Source organism: Bufo gargarizans, chromosome 2 (assembly GCF_014858855.1).
Source record: "Bufo gargarizans isolate SCDJY-AF-19 chromosome 2, ASM1485885v1, whole genome shotgun sequence".
Taxonomy (NCBI): Eukaryota; Metazoa; Chordata; class Amphibia; order Anura; family Bufonidae; genus Bufo; species Bufo gargarizans.
The window spans coordinates 31,953,259-31,973,253 of record NC_058081.1 but is presented as its reverse complement, the minus strand read 5'-3'; the positions used below and the strand labels follow the sequence as shown (position 1 = coordinate 31,973,253).

Here is a 19,995-nt window from a genome sequence, read left to right as displayed (position 1 = left end):
CTCACTGGCACTTCACCCTCTAGGTTTTGCCTCTGGTCTGTTGGTGTACTTGGTTCTGTGGAAGTTCTACCACTATTTCTTATCTGCTTTACTGTCATGTTCCTTTATTACATGTGTAATAAAGTACTCTGTTGGCCCCTGGTCTGTTTCTGCCTCTGTCCTGTTTGCAAGAAGTCCCAGATGTCTGCCTTGGGCCTCCGGCATGTGACAGAGCACCATGTTATCAAAAAGTGGTTGTCTAAAGAAGTATCATATTCATGGATCAGAGAACAAAAACAAGACAACACTGAGACTGTTCTTTGTTCTGTTCTTACCATATTCCTTCACTTCAAATTGTGTGGTATATTTTTTCAAGGTGTTCTCAAACTTTGCTGATATGGTCCACAGTCCAAAACTGTAAAGAAGACAGAAAACATTTCTAATTATTTTTATCATTGTTATCATGAGGGACATATTATCTTAAAGGGTTACTGCCCCCTACTTCCACCATTTTCTTTCCTACCTTATAAGATCTGGCAGTTTATACAAATAGGAAATTATTCGAGTTTTGCTGTTTGGATAATTTTCATATTTTTGGACAATGACATTATCTGGAGTCTATGAAGAAAAGAGAGATTCTTAATTATACAGGTATAGTCTAGCTTAATGGTCTAGCACAGGGATGGGCAAAATGCAGCTCTCCAGTAGTGATGAGCGGCAGGGGTCATATTCGAATTCGCTATATTTCGCTAATATTTTGTAGAATATTCGTTGAATATTCGCAAATTCGAATATTCGTTATATTCTGCAATTTTTATTACTCGAAAAATCAGCAAGGTAACAAGCTCGTAATATGCAAATATTACGTGATCAGTACAGGTGTGGGTCAAAAGCGAATATATAACACTATAGAATTTAGTGCTATATATTTGTTTTTTAGAATATTCGCCTTTTTTTCCATCTGATTTCATGAATTCTTCCTGCTTAAGTAACTTAAGCAGCGAGGAATCAAGACTTCAGATAGAAAAACAAGACAAATATTCTAAAAAACTAATATATTCAATATAGTGCTATATATTCGTAATATTCTAAAACAAGAATATATAGCAATATAGTGAATATTGAAAAAAAAAAATAATGTGGAGCAATTTACGTAGCTAATATAGTGCTATCATCTTTTTTTTAATAGTTGTAATTTTTTTTCCAATCTGAACTTCAGATGAGAAAAAAATTACAACTATTAGACAAAGAAGATTATAGCACTATATTAGCTAAATTGCTCTATATTAGTTTTTTTCTAATATTTGCTATATTGCTATATATTCTCGTTTTAGAATATTACAAATATTCAAAAAAATATTAAATTCGATATAGTGCTATATATTTGTTTTTTAGAATATTTATCATTTTTCCCCATCTAGAGTCATGATTCCTCACGAAATTACAAATATATCACTATATTCTCAAAGTGCCTATATTAGCGATAAAAATTTGCAATTCGAATATTCGTGATCAACACTACTCTCCAGCTGTTGTAAAACTACAAATCCCATCATGCCCTGTCTGCCTACAGCTATCGGCCTACAGCAGGGCATAATGGGATTTGTAGTTTTACAACAGCTGGAGAGCTTCAGCTTGCCCATCCCTGGTCTAGCATGGTGGCCCAGTATGGTGGTATTTAATACAAATCTTCTTAAAAAGAATGTGCCATTAGAAGACATTTTAAGGGGAAACCCTGGCTCTTCTGATATGTCCTAGATTAGATATTGTGGTAGACAGGATTAACAGACCTAGTATAGAGGCAACAACAAGTTCTTTGGATCAAACAGGTCAATGTTTTTTTCACACTTTAGGCAAGTGACAAAAAAAGCTGTCATATTCAAACAAAAAGTCACCTTGGGGTGTTGGTGGTAATTCACACCATGCGGCAACTCTGCCTCAAAGAGTCCTTGCTGATAGCAGCACCAACCTGTTTTCACGCCAAACAGGTAGCAAGCATTCATCCAGACACAAGGCTCCCAGATCCCAAGACACAGACATGGTTTCTGAGCCCAGCTGCCTATTTAAGGACAGCCAGGTGCTGCCAAAACCCGGACTGGCATTTTAAAATCCGGTCCTGTATTTGACCTCACCTGGCTGTAAATCATCCCAGCAGCAGACATGCTGGGAGGAAAATACCTGTTTTCCCAGACCAAACCTCTCACTGTGTAACATACCCCCCCTTTGTTTAACCCTGAGGTGGTGAACACACGCCAGACAGTGTATCTGCGTTTCCCTTTAACGGGCCTGCCCTGTGTTCCACTGAAAACTTAAAGTTTTGCAGGGAGAGAAACCATCGGGTGACCCGGGCATTTCTGTCCTTGTCTCGGCTCATCCTCTTGAAAGGAGAGTGGTCAGTCACCAGGCAGAATTTTCTCCCCAATAAAAAATAGCGGAGAGATTCTAGTGCCCATTTGATAGCCAGTCACTCTCTCTCCACTATACTATACCGGGTCTCGGCTGGGACGAGCTTACGGCTAAGCTTACGGCTTGTGAGAGACGTGTATCTGGTTTGAAGACATTATTCTGTAGTACACATTTTTGTCCACAAGATGGCCGAAAGCCAGATGTTTGAGCCATGTGTGCATTCTTTTGTTTAAGGTAAATAAGGTTGGGGGAAGAGGGGGATTACATTACAGTTTCCAAATATACCTATGAACACAGTTGTAGTTGCTGAAACCACTCCTATCAGGTTAAGGAGCCAATAGTCTCTTCTTAAGGAACACCCCTTTGTGATGTCATGTCTGCTATTTAAATCAATGTAATGTGAATAAAGGGGCGCGTCTCTTCTACCATGGCTCAGGGAAGAGAGAAGATGCTTTCATGAAACCACCTAGTGTGTCTGGTCTCATTATAAGCAGTATGGTGTACACATACTTATACTTCTAATTGATTTGGCACCACACAAAGAAGAAGGAAAGCGCATGAATTGCGCTGACAAATTTGGCGCCCATCGTGGGGCAGACAGCTTGCGTAACTTCCGATTCAAACGTCACGAGAGCGACTTAAACGGAACCATCAGACGAGATCATATGCCGGCAAGGTAAGAAAGCTTTATTTCTTACGAATCTCCTCTGAAACTTCCGCTTTTGTGGGTTCTTAAGAGTTGAATTGGTGTTATTGCGATATAAGGGTTTAAATTATAGCTGATCTGTCCGTAAGAACCCGTTTGAGTATTCCTTCTTTGTGTGGTAGAACATGCTGAAACTAAACGGAAGTTGTTAGACAGCTGAGTCGGATATCCTGTGACGTAGAATTGGATCCCAGCCAAGATTCTGACGAGAATCTTGAGGAAAGGGTTAACACCAATTGTCATGGGCAATTGGCAGTTATTAAGGTTTTGTATCCCGGTGAATTGACTAGGGGTCTTCACTTTGAGAGATTGTGGGTTCAATACTATTATATCATTTGAGCTTTGTGCAACTGAACTTAAGTTAGTGGGTTCGGTGGCGATTACTTATAGTAATCGGATACCGTTTGAGCTTTGTGCAACTACGCTTAAGTTTGCGGGTTTGATAAGTAGCAATTGTTTGAGCTTTGTGTAACTACAAATGGGAAATTCTAATGTTGCAGGACAGAGTGAAAACAGCAGCTCAGTTGATGAAAGAAAGAAAGGAAATGTTTCAGTTAAAATGATGAAAGCATTCCGTCATACTAAGTAGCAGCGATTTCCGGTATTTACCGGAAATACGTAGTATTGTGTAAGAGTTCCCCCTAGAGGCTGCATATCGAAACTAAAGTTGCAGTTATGAAGTTAAAATCGTTCATGTGTGCAATTGAGATGCCAGAAACCGGTAGATTAAATGATGTAATTAAATGAGGTAATTAGTAATGCATCTGCAGACTGTGAAGATAATAAAGTGTGTTGTTTGTGGATCTCAAAGACAGGACACAATTCCTATCATAGTTCCCAGCACTGGATTAGATCCAATGATGTTTGCAAAAATAACCTTTCCAAATTGTATGTTCCGATGGTTTAAAATGTGCCTGCAGAGATAATTCCTATCAATCTAAGGTTTCACCCATCAATTTTGCCATGACGAATATAATTCCCAATTCATAGAACTTACTTATGCTGCTTTATAGAAAATTAGTTAAAATATGGAGAGTTTTCTCATGTTATTGGTGAGATTTTACCAATGTAGAGCTGGGGATTTACTGCATAATGAAGATCATTGAGTCTGGGAGGAAGCAATTAGGAGATTAGTCAGTCACATTGTCATCAGGACAGGACATAGAGTGTGGAGAAAGTTTTCACTAGACTCCAGGAAAGTTGGGTGGATTTGGATTTTTGAGTTTACTTTAGCTATGCATGAGAAAATCCTAAGTGCTGCTTTTGTGAATGGTTTTAAGAATCATCTAGAAAGGTCAAGTGTTGGCTAGGCTTGAGAGAAGTTCATTTTGTCCCTCCATTTTGTTAAAGTTAAATCAAATAAAGGCCTAAGGCGGGTGTGGCTGCCTATCAGTCCTCCCCACTAGAGGGGGGAAGGAAGACTTTGGATGAACTTGCCCACTTCCTCGCCTGTGGGAGGAGCTACAAATGTTCAGCCCCTTCAAATGAAACGCCCATAGAGAATTAACAACCCTGAATCAAATACTGGATTTATTATTCTATACAATATACTAATGCAATTCCTACTCCTCTCACCAATTAATTGCCATCTTAAGGGTGTGCAAAATTAGATCCAACTATTCTGCTGCATCTGGAGGGGGAGTAGTAGTAGTAGGGCCTTCTGGGAGTAATAAATAAAAATACTTTCCCACCTCTGAAAATAAAAATTCAAATAACTGCCTCCAATTAATAACCACATTTTTGAGTTTCTGGTAGATAATTTCAGGTTCTTGGAAGATGGATCATCTCGGACAGGATATGCTGTTCCTACTTAATCTGATGTTGTCAAGAAAGAACCACTCGCTCCAGCAATGTTAGTGCAGGAGACAGAGCTGAAAGACACTCGCTGAGGTTGGTAAGATGGCTGAGGGTAAGACTACTAACATCCAGGTATGCCTTCGATATCCCTCATTATTATGGTCTAATCTGGTGAGGCAGAGATTTTGTTTGATCCATGGGTAAGCCCATCAATAATGAATGCTGAGTGCATGAAAGATGTTTGATGCCCTGATGCTGCCTGAGAAGGTAGAGGCTAAGCGATTACCTGAAGTCTACGCTAAGTGGAAGTCTGTGTGATACAGGATGGCTTAAGGCCAGTGGACTTCCAAAAAGTTAGTCTTTTTCAGATACAGGTTACAAAGACAGAAAGGAAACATCAAAGGATAAAGGTAGAAGTGATGATTGGACTCTGGAGAGTTGGTAAGAAACTCTTCCTTCAGAGGGCACTCTACCTAAAGAGGATGGATTTAGAACATGGGCAAATTAAGAGAGAGATGGTGTGATTGGGTTCTGTGGTGGGTGGCTCCTGGGTTCAACAATGCTGCCACTAGGTTAGTTGAAGATGAATACTGTAATAATGATGGGAGAACTATGGGAGTTCCAGGAAGGCATATGCCCAGGTCATCTTACCCATTTCAGAGACTGCGGATTGACTACATTCAGAACAAAGGTGGAACAGTGTGAATATGTCTGTGTCTATATTGATCTCTTTCCAGGATATTCGGAGATTTGGCCTGTAGCAAAGGCTACAGCTAAAAGATATTGACAGAGGTGAGAGTACCTACCCCTGGGGCTTTTCTCCATCCGGTACACATCTAACCGGAAGATATGTCTAAGTCCTTATGAAGTACTCTTTGGGAATGCTCTTGGATTAGGTGTCTATTTCCCCAATAGTTCCAGATGCAGCATAGTAGTTTTCCAAAATTATGTTGTCTGTTGCACAAATGAATTGTCTAATGTTTATTTCCAAGTTTTAGTTGTTTCCTAGAATCCAGACTGTATAGAAGCGATTCATTCTTTACAATCATGAGATTGGGTAGTGGTGAAACGAGAGACGGGTGGAAAGACCTAGAGCTACGGTTTGAAGATCTACCATCAAGTCCTGATGACCGCCGCCACTGCTGTCGAATTGCAAGGAGAAACCGATCGTATTGCACTCAAGTGCCAGGACTATAAGGGCCATAATGTTGTTTCATGCCTTATTGTTTGTTCCATATTGTACAAAAGGGAAATCACAGTCAAATCAAATTCCAACAGTGTTATATTATCAAGATGAGTCAGGAACAACTAAGTTGACTTTTGCAGTATAGTGGACTGTAAGACAGATGACAGATAGGACACTTGGTTTTGGTCTGATAAGTACATCTGTGTGACTGGAACTGACCCAGTATATGGTAATTGTGTTTAGATATGACCATACCAACTGTGGATATTGGAGATGAACAGAATGGAGTACTATTTTGAAGTGTTGGGAATATAAACCAGTGGAAACTACCTCTAGAGTCAGGAAAGCTGAAGGTTTGTTGCAAAGGATGACTGTCCTGAAGGGAAAACCACCAAACAGTTGTAAACATGATGAGTGTAATCCTCTGTTCCTGTCCATTAGAAATCCTATCTAACAGGATATATGTGTTAGGAGCATGTGTAGGTGACAAAGATCCCCTAGGCAAATCTAGAATGTTGGTAAGGGAGAAACTTCAAAGTTCAGTCGTATCTGGGGCTCCTACGTCCTTACCTATAATTGACAATTAAATATTTGGCCTATTTAAAAATATGACAAACTGGCCTTAGAGACAGGATTTTATACAGGGAAGCCCTTTGGTGTCTTCCCTCCAGGATATTGTTCTTACATAATTTAGCTGAATGAGACGAGTAGTGACTCTAAAGTTTACTCTGACGGTTGGTTTATGAACGCAGATATCTGGTGATTGTGTGGAGATTTAAAACTCCGACCCAGGATGCAGGTGGAATGAAGTGGCCAATGTACCCTGATCAAGTACTGATGCCATTTGTTCTATTCTCACCTCCTGAGTGGGATCAAATCAGAAAACAATGTCCGGTCAAGACAAAAGAGGTCACTCCTACATCCTTTGACTCACGTGTATACATGGATGCCATAGGAGTCTGTAGTAGAGTTTCTGACTATTGTCATCAACAGATTTGTGAATTACACCTGTGATGCTGTGAAGGGAATGGTGGAACAACTGAGCTCTTTTCCGGCGATGACTCTACAGAACCGACCGGTCCTTGACAGCAGAAAAAGAAGAGGTCTACAGGAACTGCTGCATCTACATTCCAGACAACACTGCCTCTGATGGAAGGATCAACAAGGATCTGAGGGAATTGATGGACTTTATCAAATGAACTGATGGAAGAACTTATGAAATTAATATCATGGACGAATAATGTTTTGGAAACTGATTCAGCGACTACAATGCGTGTAGAATTTGGGTTTAACAGGCTGTTATATAGTTCTACATTTTAGGAAAATTGTTTTTAAAAATGTATAATACATCCATGCCCACACTCTGTATGTGTGCTGTGCCCCTGTCAAAGACAAAAATGATTCCATCCTGAAGTAAATAAAACCTTGTTGATGGTTGCGGGTTAAATAGGACAAGGTGAAGGCAAACCCGAAAGGGAGTTGAGGGGACCTGGTGAAGCAATAAGGAAAGTCCAGCTCTTCGCTGTTTAGGGCGTTGGGAGAGGACCTCACTTTGCCTGTTCACCTTTGGTCTATTTCCCGCAAAAGGAGGGATTTGTGAGAGACGTGTATCTGGTTTGAAGACATTATTCTGTAGTACACATTTTTGTCCACAAGATGGCCGAAAGCCAGATGTTTGAGCCATGTGTGCATTCTTTTGTTTAAGGTAAATAAGGTTGGGGGAAGAGGGGGATTACATTACAGTTTCCAAATATACCTATGAACACAGTTGTAGTTGCTGAAACCACTCCTATCAGGTTAAGGAGCCAATAGTCTCTTCTTAAGGAACACCCCTTTGTGATGTCATGTCTGCTATTTAAATCAATGTAATGTGAATAAAGGGGCGCGTCTCTTCTACCATGGCTCAGGGAAGAGAGAAGATGCTTTCATGAAACCACCTAGTGTGTCTGGTCTCATTATAAGCAGTATGGTGTACACATACTTATACTTCTAATTGATTTGGCACCACACAAAGAAGAAGGAAAGCGCATAAAGGCTCCTCGCCGTGGACTTCCTGAGACAGTACAGCACCAAGGCCTACTTTGGAAGCATCAGTCCAGGGTCGGACTGGCCTGCCGGGATACCGGGAAATTTCCCGTTAGGCTGGCAGGCCTGAGTGCCGCAAGGCCGCGGCCCTGGTGGCAAGTGGGGGCGGCCGGCGGCAGGGCACAGCAGGAGATGAGCACTTCCATTGTGGAAGCACTCATCTCCATAATCATCTGTATCACCGTCCTCAGGACGGCGATACAGATGTCTATGCTACGGCAGGGGAGGGAGAGGTGTGTCCCCTCCTGTTCCTCTTATAGGCTGCCAGCCGCCTGAGCCGTATAGCGAGGGACACAGGCCGGAAGAGGCCTGCATCGCATCGCTGGATGTAAGTATATGTGTTTTTTTTATTTTTTTATATAGGTACAATACTGGATCATGATGGGGGGGCTACTGGAACATGATAAGGGGGCTACTGGCACATAAGGACGACTACTGGCAAATTATGGAGGGATACTTGCACATGATGGGGGGCTACTGGCACATAAGGGAGGGCTAATGACCCATGATATGGAAAAGCTACTGGCACATTATAAGGGGGGCTACTGGCACATGATACTGGCACATAAGGGGGGCTACTGGCACATGATACTGGCACATAAGGGGGGCTACTGGAACATGATAAGTGGGGGCTACTGGCACATAAGGGGGGCTACTGGCACATAAGGGGGCTACTGTAACATGATAAGGGGGGCTACGGGCACATAAGGACTACTACTGACACATAAGGGGGCTACTGGCACATGATGGGGGCTTCTGGCACATGGGGGGGCTATTGGCACATGATAAGGGGGCTACTGGCACATAAGGGGGCTATTAGCGCATGATATGGGAGCTACTGGCACATAAGGGGGGCTACTGGCACATGATAAGGTGGCTAATGGCACATAAGGGGGCTACTGACACATAAGGGGGGCTACTGGCACATGATAAGGGGCAGATACTGGCACATAAGGGGGGATACTGGCACATGAGGGCAGCTACTGGCACATAAGGGGAACTACTGGCACATAATAAGGGGGGCTACTGGCACTTGATAGGGGGCACTCTGGCTACTGGCACATGATATGGGGGGGCACTGGTTGCTGGCACATGATGGTGGGGGGGCTCTTATTACTGGCACATCATTGGGGGGAATCTATGGGGGCACATCTTACTGGCACATGATTGGGGGTATCTATTGGGTCACTTATTACTGGCAGATTATTGGGTGGCACTATAGGGGCATCTACTGAGGCTAAATAGAAGGGGTATTTTATATGGGGGGCTCTGTATAGGGGCATTTTATACTGGGACACATTATGGTGGGTACTATGGGGAAGGGGGGAGCACTATGGGGTAATCTACGGTGGGTGCTGAAAAGGGATATTTTATATTGGCACATTATGGGAACATTAGCTCAACTGGGGGCATTACAAAGGGGTATGTTTTGCACATTATAAGGATAATTATTACTATTATTGTAGGCTTTACTACTCCCCCATGGTATGACCCCCTAGTAGCAACACCGACCTCTCTCTGCTCTGCTATTCCTCTGCCCCTTCTCCAAATCCATATTATGAAATCTTTCTCATTAGGATAAAACACAACATCAGCTCCACTGAGCCCGCCAGCCAAAGTTGTGAAGTGGTGTCCATGATCGCCAAGGGCCAAGCCAAGTAATTGTAAGTTTGTTTGGAGTTGATATTTATTATCGATTTTACATTGCAGATATTATTTTTTTTTGCAGCATATGGGTGAGATTTTATAAATATTTTTATTATTTGGTCGAAAGGCTCATTGGGGGGAGGGGGGATTGTAACAGGACTGCCGTAGAATATCTAAAATAGCGGGTCAAGTAAAACAATCATTAAATAGGTGGCCAACAAAAAAGGGGCGGGTCAAAGGGCGTGTTAAAACACTGTCTGAGCATGCTGAGAGTTGTAGTTTTGCAACAGTTGGAGGCATCCTGGTTGGGAAAACACTGTGATAATATGAAAAATGGTGGTTCTACAAAAGAGCTATCGTGGGGCAAAGTTCATATTTGTGTTTACACAGGTGTTTTAAAATGAATGCTTTCTCCTTATTATAAACAAGCAAATATTGACGCAATGCTGTGGGGCTGGTATGCAACTTTTTCCAGGGCTGGTTTTTATCCCCAGTCCGGCCCTGCATCAGTTTGTACTATAAACTTCCTTTTGAAGTCAGGCATCACCAAAACCTGGGGACTCGCACAGGGCCGACTTCAAAGCATAGAATGCCTCTTCCGCCCGATCATCCCAGCGAGTCCTGTCAAGGGCGCTGCTAGAGTAGCAAAAGTGGGGAACAAACCTCATGTAATAGCCCACTATTTCCAGGAATAACTTTATTTGCCTAGCAGTGACAGGTCAGGGCCAATTCTGTATTGCCTCTATTTTGTTCACTTGGGGTTTGATGACTCCGCGCCCAATGACATACCCCAAGTACTTACTCTCTTCTAACCCTATTGCACATTTTTGGGGGTTAGCGGTTAGACCAGCTTTCCGAAGGGAGTCCACTACAGCCTGCACTTTGGATAGGTGACTTTTCAAGTCGGTACTGTGGAGGACAATATCGTCCAGGTAACCCGAAGCAAACCGACGATGTGGTCGAAGCACAATGTGCATTAGTTGCTGAAAAGTGGAGGGGGCGCCATGCAGACCAAAGGGTAAGACCTTATACTGATACAACCCCTCAGGCATGATGAAGGAAGTTTTCTATTTGGCAGCCTCCGTTAAGGGCACCTGCCAGTACCCTTTTGTGAGCTCCAAAACAGAAAAATATCGGGCTTGTACTAACCTCTTGATGAGCTCATCCACCCAGGCCATGGGATACGCATCAAATTTGGAAACCTCATTAGATTTTCGAAAGTCGTTACAAAACCGAAACGTCCCGTACGGCTTGGGTATCAATACTATAGGACTGGCCCACTCACTTTTTGACTCTTCAATGACAACTAGATGAAATATTATCTGCACCTCCTCCAATATGGCTTGTCGCCGAGCCTCGGGCACCCAGTATGGTTTTAATCTGACTTTTGCCTGAGGCTCAGTGATAATGTCATGCTGGATTATGGAAGTGCGTCCAGGGAGGTTCGAGAACACATCCGTGTTCTGACTAACAAACTCCCTGGCCTCCTGAGTCTGTTTAGAGGAGAGGCTGTCAGCAATTTTTACTGTGGCAGCCTCCTCTCTTGCATCAGACAGAGAGGCCAGTACCTCTTCTCCCAGAAAACCTGGCCGCGGGCTGTCTTTTGTACAGGTTTCCCTATCTTTCCACGGTTTGAGTAAATTCACATGGTAAACCTGCTCCGGCTTTCAACCGCCCTGGCTGGTGTACCTTGTAGTTTACATCTCCAATTTTATCGAGTACCTTGTAGGGCCCCTGCCACCTAGCCAGGAACTTACTGTCCTTGGTCGGCACCAGAACCAAAACCCGATCACCCGGGTTAAAGATGCTGACCCAAGCCTGCTGCTTATCGACCGGACTCTGGGCTCGCTGAGCTGCCTCCATATGTTCCATAACAAACAAAAGGTAACACTGTCTCTATCCGATCTTGCATCTGGGTAACATACTGTACTCAATGACACTTTTTTGTGGAGTGGGTTGTTGTTCCCACACCTCTTTGGCCACGTCCAAGAGACCGCGAGGGTGTCTGCCATATAGCAGTTTGAAGGGCGAGAACCCAGTAGAGGCCCGGGGTGCCTCTCGCACTGCGAACATAATATATGGCAGAAGGAGGTCCCAGTCCTTCCCATCTTTAGACACTACCTTTTTCAGAATATTTTTTAATGTTTGGTTAAACCTTTCTTCCAGGTAAACTGGATATCCGTAGTTGTTTTATGTGCAGCAACTTACAAAGTTCCCTCATCACCTTTGACATAAAAGGGGTCCCTTGGTCAGTCAGAACCTCTTTAGGTAGTCCTACTCGGCAAAACATCTCCATTAACTCCTTAGCTATGAGTTTGGCCGAGGTATGTCGCAGTGGCACCGCCTCCGGGTATCGAGTGGCGTAGTCTAGAATGACTAAGATGTGTTGATGCCCTCTGGCGGACTTCGGTACTGGGCCTATGAGGTCCATAGCTATTTGGTCAAACGGTACTTGGATAATCCGGAGAGGTACTAGGGGACTACGGAAATGTGGCTGGGGCTAGTTATCTGGCAGGTCGGGCAAGAGCAAGACTTAGAAAACTCTTCTACTTCTATAGAGTGTTCAAACTCCATTATCGATTAATGTTTCTTCTAAGGAGACTTCACTCAAAAGCATATGGAGATGTGTAAGGAACAATGTGTACGAAACATAGTTACAATATACCGTTGCATCATCGTCTGAAGCATGGAGGTCTTCTATTTTTCTTAATAGACCATCCAGGTTTCAACATAGACCTAGTCTATGTATGAAGACTCAGTGAAGACTGATTCATAGTTGAATCTATTTGTAGCCCAACCTTTATCAAGCATATGGTTTATATGCCTAGATTAACATGAGACTGCAAAGCCTTGTGTACACTGGTTAGATCTCTCCTGGTTAGGAGAGTGTGACCTGTGCAGCCATCCCTGCATATGTATGATAGCTTTGTATAGCTTTGTTGTGCAGACAACTGGATGTGCTATTGTTTTTGGAAACCATACAGTATGATGCCATTAATTAGGCACTGTATGGCAATATATTGAAAGGCAGAAACAGTCCAGCCCATCTGCTAGGTTGCACAGAAGCATGGAGGAAAAAACTCAGAAATGCTGAAAAACAAGAGGGGAATCCAGCGTCCAATAAAACAGGGATGTTTATTAAAGCTGGAACAACAGAACAGAAAAGCGTCTTCACTTATCACATCTATACACACTGATCTTTATAAGTAAGGATCAGCGTGTAATGATCCAAAATGCATGGATGCTCTGCTGTCCAGTTTTTGGCACTTAATTAAAGATCTACATTTTATTGGATGCTGGATTTCCTTTTTGTTCTTCACTGCGCGACAATGTAAAGAGGTACCAACAATAGGCAATTTGCTGGGCACTGTGTAATGTCAGATTGGCCTTGAACCTGGCATCTTCCCAATTATGTCTGGTGCTGACACTGGCCACTATCCTAAATAGCTAAAACTGCTCTGTACAAGGTGAATACGATTCTCCCATATAACGCTCTCTACTAAAGCAATACTGCCTCAGACTGTATGGCAAGTTAATTTCTGAATGAACTAATCATGACTTGTACATATTAGTAATATTTCATATTGTGGAGAAGAATGGAGTCTTACCAGGATTTCAGTGATCACTGGCTTGCTCACCGGTTTTAGTTCTGGGTTCATGGAGAAAATCCTGTATAGAACTTCATAAGAAAGAAAGAAATATAAGAAGGATTTGTTATATAGGTTTTGACAAGTTATTATGCAGTTACAGAGATAGCATGCCCAGGTTAGAGGAGTAACTGTAAGCTCCTGGGTCCTCATCTATCATGTTTGATTGATGCCCTTTGGATCTCTCAGGCATCAGAGCTTTTCTGTTATGGCAACTTTTGCACCTCCTGTAGCTACACACCTTCTTCTGGTTTAAAGTTGCTTTAAACCTGTCCCTTGGTGCCATTGTCTTAGGCAGAGATGGTCATAGACTCCCAAGAATAGATGCCAGTCACAATCTCGGCCCAAGCAAGAACTCCATCCACAGGATGACAATCTTAAAGATGTTGTCCAATGGGGCAAATTTTTTTAAAAAGTGTTAAGAAAGGGGTGAAAAAAAATCCCACACCACTTCTGTTCCAATGTTTACCAGATCCCCTCTGGTCTCTACTTCCTGTTATGAGCTCAGCATGCAGGTAACAGTGGGCAGTGACTGCTCAGCCAGTCCGTGATCAGGAAGTGGCGGTAAGCAGTAATGGGAATACTGGCCGCAAATTTTTTTTTTCTCATTTGCTCATGAAAATATATAAAATAGCATTAAAAAATTGTCCAATGTTTCTCAATAAAAACTACATATTAATTGCACTACTTTATGCAAAATATACAAGCTATGTTTCCATAATGACCATCATGTGATAGTTCCACACTATAAATATATTACAGGCTTTACTGATAAATGTCTTTCAAGACACATGACCAGCATTATGCAATCAGAAATGACTCATCTATGATCATATGGTCCCACTGAACCAAGCAAGGACCAGCTTTATTTCATTCCTAAAAATAAGAAATTTCCTCAGAAACACAAAATGTATACAACAGCCATTATTGACAAGTTTAGGAGTGGAACCATAGATGACTATCTTCTTCAGAAAGAAAAAAAAAAAGAAAAAATATATTAAAAAGTCCAACATTGTGGGCCGCAGATATATATATATATATATATATATATATATATATACATATATATACAGTACAGACCAAAAGTTTGGACACACCTTCTCATTCAAAGAGTTTTCTTTATTTTCATGACTATGAAAATTGTAGATTCACACTGAAGGCATCAAAACTATGAATTAACACAAGTGGAATTATATACATAACAAAAAAGTATGAAACAACTGAAAATATGTCATATTCTAGGTTCTTCAAAGTAGCCACCTTTTGCTTTGATCACTGCTTTGCACACTCTTGGCATTCTCCTGATGAGCTTCAAGAGGTAGTCACCTGAAATTGTTTTCACTTCACAGGTGTGCCCTGTCAGGTTTAATAAGTGGGATTTCTTGCCTTATAAATGGGGTTGGGACCATCAGTTGCGTTGTGGAGAAGTCAGGTGGATACACAGCTGATAGTCCTACTGAATAGACTGTTAGAATTTGTATTATGGCAAGAAAAAAGCAGTTAAGTAAAGAAAAACGAGTGGCCATCATTACTTTAAGAAATGAAGGTCAGTCAGTCCGAAAAATTGGGAAAACTTTGAAAGTGTCCCCAAGTGCAGTCACAAAAACCATCAAGCGCTACAAAGAAACTAGGTCACATGTGGACCACCCCAGGAAAGGAAGACCAAGAGTCACCTCTGCTGCGGAGGATAAGTTCATCCGAGTCACCAGCCTCAGAAATCGCAGGTTAACAGAAGCTCAGATTAGAGACCAGGTCAATGCCACACAGAGTTCTAGCAGCAGACACATCTCTAGAACAACTGTTAAGAGGAGACTGTGTGAATCAGGCCATCATGGTAGAATATCTGCTAGGAAACCACTGCTAAGGACAGGCAACAAGCAGAAGAGACTTGTTTGGGCTAAAGAACACAAGGAATGGACATTAGACCAGTGAAAATCTGTGCTTTGGTCTGATGAGTCCAAATTTGAGATCTTTGGTTGCAACCACCGTGTCTTTGTGCGACGCATAAAAGGTGAATGGATGGACTCTACATGCCTGGTTCCCACCGTGAAGCATGGAGGAGGAGGTGTGATGGTGTGGGGGTGCTTTGCTGGTGACACTGTTGGGGATTTATTGAAAATTGAAGGCATACTGAACCAGCATGGCTACCACAGCATCTTGCAGCGGCATGCTATTCCATCCGGTTTGCGTTTAGTTGGACCATCATTTATTTTTCAACAGGACAATGACCCCAAACACAGCTCCAGGCTGTGTAAGGGCTATTTGACCATGGAGGAGAGTGATGGGGTGCTGCGCCAGATGACCTGGTCTCCACAGTCATCGGACCTGAACCCAATCGAGATGGTTTGGAGTGAGCTGGACCGCAGAGTGAAGGCAAAAGGGCCAACAAGTGCTAAGCATCTCTGGGAACTCCTTCAAGACTGTTGGAAGACCATTTCAGGTGACTACATCTTGAAGCTCATCAAGAGAATGCCAAGAGTGTGCAAAGCAGTAATCAAAGCAAAAGGTGGCTACTTTGAAGAACCTAGAATATGACATATTTTCAGTTGTTTCACACTTTTTTGTTATGTATATAATTCCACATGTGTTAATTCATAGTTTTGATGCCTTCAGTGTGAATCTACAATTTTCATAGTCATGAAAATAAAGAAAACTCTTTGAATGAGAAGGTGTGTCCAAACTTTTGGTCTGTACTGTATATATATACTGTATATATTATATATATATATAGATATATATAGATATATATATATATATATATATATATATATATATATATATATATATATAAAATAAATTGTGGCAGTGGAGCTGCCAGAGGGCCACATGACGGCCATTGAAAAGGTGTATCTCGCCCAGAGGAGCCTGGGTGAGAACAGAAAAGTCCTGGCAAAGCATGGAAAGGGGGTGTTGTTTGCACCAGCAGGGTGTCACCAAGGGGCCCGGCCTTGGTGGAGTAATGGCCCTAGATATAGATGGCCACTAAGCTAGTCCAGGGCGGGCTTTTACTGGGAACAGGCAATGTTTTTGGGATTTAAGAATATGCCCATGTACATGGATGCTATTTAATCCTGTTGCTGGAATTGGATGGGGCTCTCAGTCTGAGGAAGGAGCAGACTGTGCTAAAGCCTGTGAGAGCCAGGACCCTCTGACCCTGTATGGGGTAAGTATGAGGTGTTTTGGGGAGCTGGGTGGTAGACCCAGATCCTCCTAGAGAGGGACTATACTGTTTAGTCAGTGGCCAGATGGGTGAGGATTTGTTTTCATTTATCTTTTGGTTGCTGTCTGTGAATGAAGACTGCCAAATAAATGCACTGTTTGGACACTAAAGCCTTTGTCTGTGAGAATGACCCCCGAAAAAAAGACGATCCCTTACAATATATATATATATATATATATATATATATATATACACACACAGTACAGACCAAAAGTTTGGACACACCTTCTCATTCAAAGAGTTTTCTTTATTTTCATGACTATGAAAATTGTAGATTCACACTGAAGGCATCAAAACTATGAATTAACACATGTGGAATTATATACATAACAAAAAAGTGTGAAACAACTGAAAATATGTCATATTCTAGGTTCTTCAAAGTAGCCACCTTTTGCTTTGATTACTGCTTTGCACACTTTTGGCATTCTCTTGATGAGCTTCAAGAGGGAGTCACCTGAAATAGTCTTCCAACATTCTTGAAGGAGTTCCCAGAGATGCTTAGCACTTGTTGGCCCTTTTGCCTTCACTCTGCGGTCCAGCTCACCCCAAACCATCTCGATTGGGTGCAGGTCCGGTGACTGTGGAGACCAGGTCATCTGGCGCAGCACCCCATCACTCTCCTTCATGGTCAAATAGCCCTTACACAACCTGGAGGTGTGTTTGGAGTCATTGTCCTGTTGAAAAATAAATGATGGTCCAACTAAACGCAAACCGGATGAAATAGCATGCCGCTGCAAGATGCTGTGGTAGCCATGCTGGTTCAGTATGCCTTCAATTTTGAATAGATCCCCAACAGTGTCACCAGCAAAGCACCCCCACACCATCACACCTCCTCCTCCATGCTTCAAGGTGGGAATTAGGCATGTAGAGTCCATCCGTTCACCTTTTCTGCGTCGCACAAAGACACAGTGGTTGGAACCAAAGATCTCAAATTTTGACTCCTCACACCAAAGCACAGATTTCCACTGGTCTAATGTCCATTCCTTGTGTTCTTTAGCCCAAACAAGTCTCTTCTGCTTGTTGCCTGTCCTTAGCAGTGGTTTCCTAGCAGATATTCTACCATGAAGGCCTGATTTACACAGTCTCCTCTTTAGAGTTGTTCTAGAGATGTGTCTGCTGCTAGAACTCTGTGTGGCATTGACCTGGTCTCTAATCTGAGCTTCTGTTAACCTGCGATTTCTGAGGCTGGTGACTCGGATGAACTTATCCTCCGCAGCAGAGGTGACTCTTGGTCTTCCTTTTCTGGGGCGGTCTGCATGTGAGCCAGTTTCTTTGTAGCGCTTGATGGTTTTTGTGACTGCACTTGGGGACACTTTCAAAGTTTTCCTAATTTTTCGGACTGACTGACCTTCATTTCTTAAAGTAATGATGGCCACTCGTTTTTCTTTACTTAGCTGCTTTTTTCTTGCCATAATACAAATTCTAACAGTCTATTCAGTAGGACTATCAGCTGTGTATCCACCTGACTTCTCCACAACGCAACTGATGGTCCCAACCCCATTTATAAGACAAGAAATCCCACTTATTAAACCTGACAGGGCACACCTGTGAAGTGAAAACCATTTCAGGTGACTACCTCTTGAAGCTCATCAAGAGAATGCCAAGAGTGTGCAAAGCAGTAATCAAAGCAAAAGGTGGCTACTTTGAAGAACCTAGAATATGACATATTTTCAGTTGTTTCACACTTTTTTGTTATGTATATAATTCCACATGTGTTAATTCATAGTTTTGATGCCTTCAGTGTGAATCTACAATTTTCATAGTCATGAAAATAAAGAAAACTCTTTGAATGAGAAGGTGTGTCCAAGCTTTTGGTCTGTACTGTATATATATATATATATATATATATATATATATATATATTTATACATACATACTTCAGACCCTTTCACTTTTCTCACATTTTTTATATTGCCGCTTGGTGCTAAAATCCAAACTAATCAAGTTTTCCCCCATTAATCTGTGCCAGATACCCATAATGGGAAAGTAAAAACAGAATGATAAATGTTTTTGCAAACTACCTGGAGAACTCAGAGGCAGGATTGTGTGGAGACTGGGATCTGGAGATGGGGGACACAATATTTTTGTTAAACTGAAAGTTCCCAGGAAGCACAGTGGCCTCCATAATTCCTAAATGGAAGAAGGTTGGAACAATCAGGACTAGAGTTGAGCGTATACCTGGATATTCGGGTTCGACGGGTTCGGCTGAACTTCACAAAAAAGTTCGAGTTCGGGACCCGGACTTGACCCAAACTTGACCCCGAACCCCATTGAAGTCAATGGGGACCCGAAATTTTGAGCACTAAAATGGCTAAAAAATTTCATGGAAAGGGCTAGAGGGCTGCAAATGTCAGCAAAATGTGGTTAAGACCATGGCAAGTGCTCTGCAAACAAATATGGATAGGGAAATGACTTAAAATAACATAAAATATGTAAAAATAAAAAATAATAATCTTGATCTAGGAGTACGTGGTCCATATGGAGTAGGAGGTTGAGGAGGCAGTGGATGTGGCGGTGTAGGTGGAAGCAGTAGTAGAGAAGGAGGAGGTAGCCTACACTGGTTTTTGGTTTTAATTTTTAATTATTATTTTATTAATTATGATACACCCCCAAACATTGGGAAATATAACCTGTGATAACCCCCTCCAGTCGTGCTAAACAAACGTTCAGACAATACACTGGCTACAGGGCAGGCTAGCACCTCCAAGGCGTAAAGGGCAAGCTCAGGCCATGTGCCCAATTTGGAGACCCAGAAGTTGAAGGGGGCAGACCCGTCAGTCAGTACGTGTAGGTGTGTGCACACATACTGGTCCACCATGTCGCACGTCCCCGTGATGTCCACGATCCGATTGGAAATCTACTCTATCAACTTTCCATGTTCCTTTCTGCGCCTACCATGTTGATTATGGTTAGTGGCGAATCAGGGTTCCACGCCTGTGAGGGAGCGTGAGAAAGAGAGAATACATCCAAGGGAGGTTAATTGTTTGAAATTAAATATGATCGAGCAGAAAAGTGGGATGAATTATTGAAGAGCAAATGTGGGACAAGTTGTTAAAGTTTAAGCACTGAATGAAAGGATGGGGCGCGAGTCAATTAAAGAAGAATTTTTGAAATGTAATTCCCTGTTACCTATGCAGAGCAGGGGTTTGTATGTGTCAAAATTGGTAAAATGTCGCCTGACAATGTAACAGACGATTTGAAATTTATGTACCTGTCACCTATGCAGAGCAGAGGTTTAAACATGGCAAAAATGGTCAAATGTCACCCAAGAATTTAACAGACAAATTAGTGAAATATTTTTACCTGTCTACTAGGTATAGCA

At 42.2% G+C, this 19,995-nt stretch overlaps 1 protein-coding gene across 1 annotated transcript in view; it reads right to left on the bottom strand.

Annotated features, from left to right (window-relative positions):
• The window catches only part of LOC122927156 (A.superbus venom factor 1-like), a 503,636-nt gene that overhangs the window by 386,777 nt on the left and 96,864 nt on the right, over positions 1-19,995 (bottom strand). The window contains exons 4-6 of the mRNA XM_044278753.1: positions 13,415-13,485; positions 503-597; positions 315-394 (exon numbers count right to left, since the gene is read on the bottom strand). Of these exons, the coding sequence (XP_044134688.1) occupies positions 315-394; positions 503-597; positions 13,415-13,485 (246 nt within the window). The remainder of the gene's footprint in view (positions 1-314; positions 395-502; positions 598-13,414; positions 13,486-19,995) is intronic.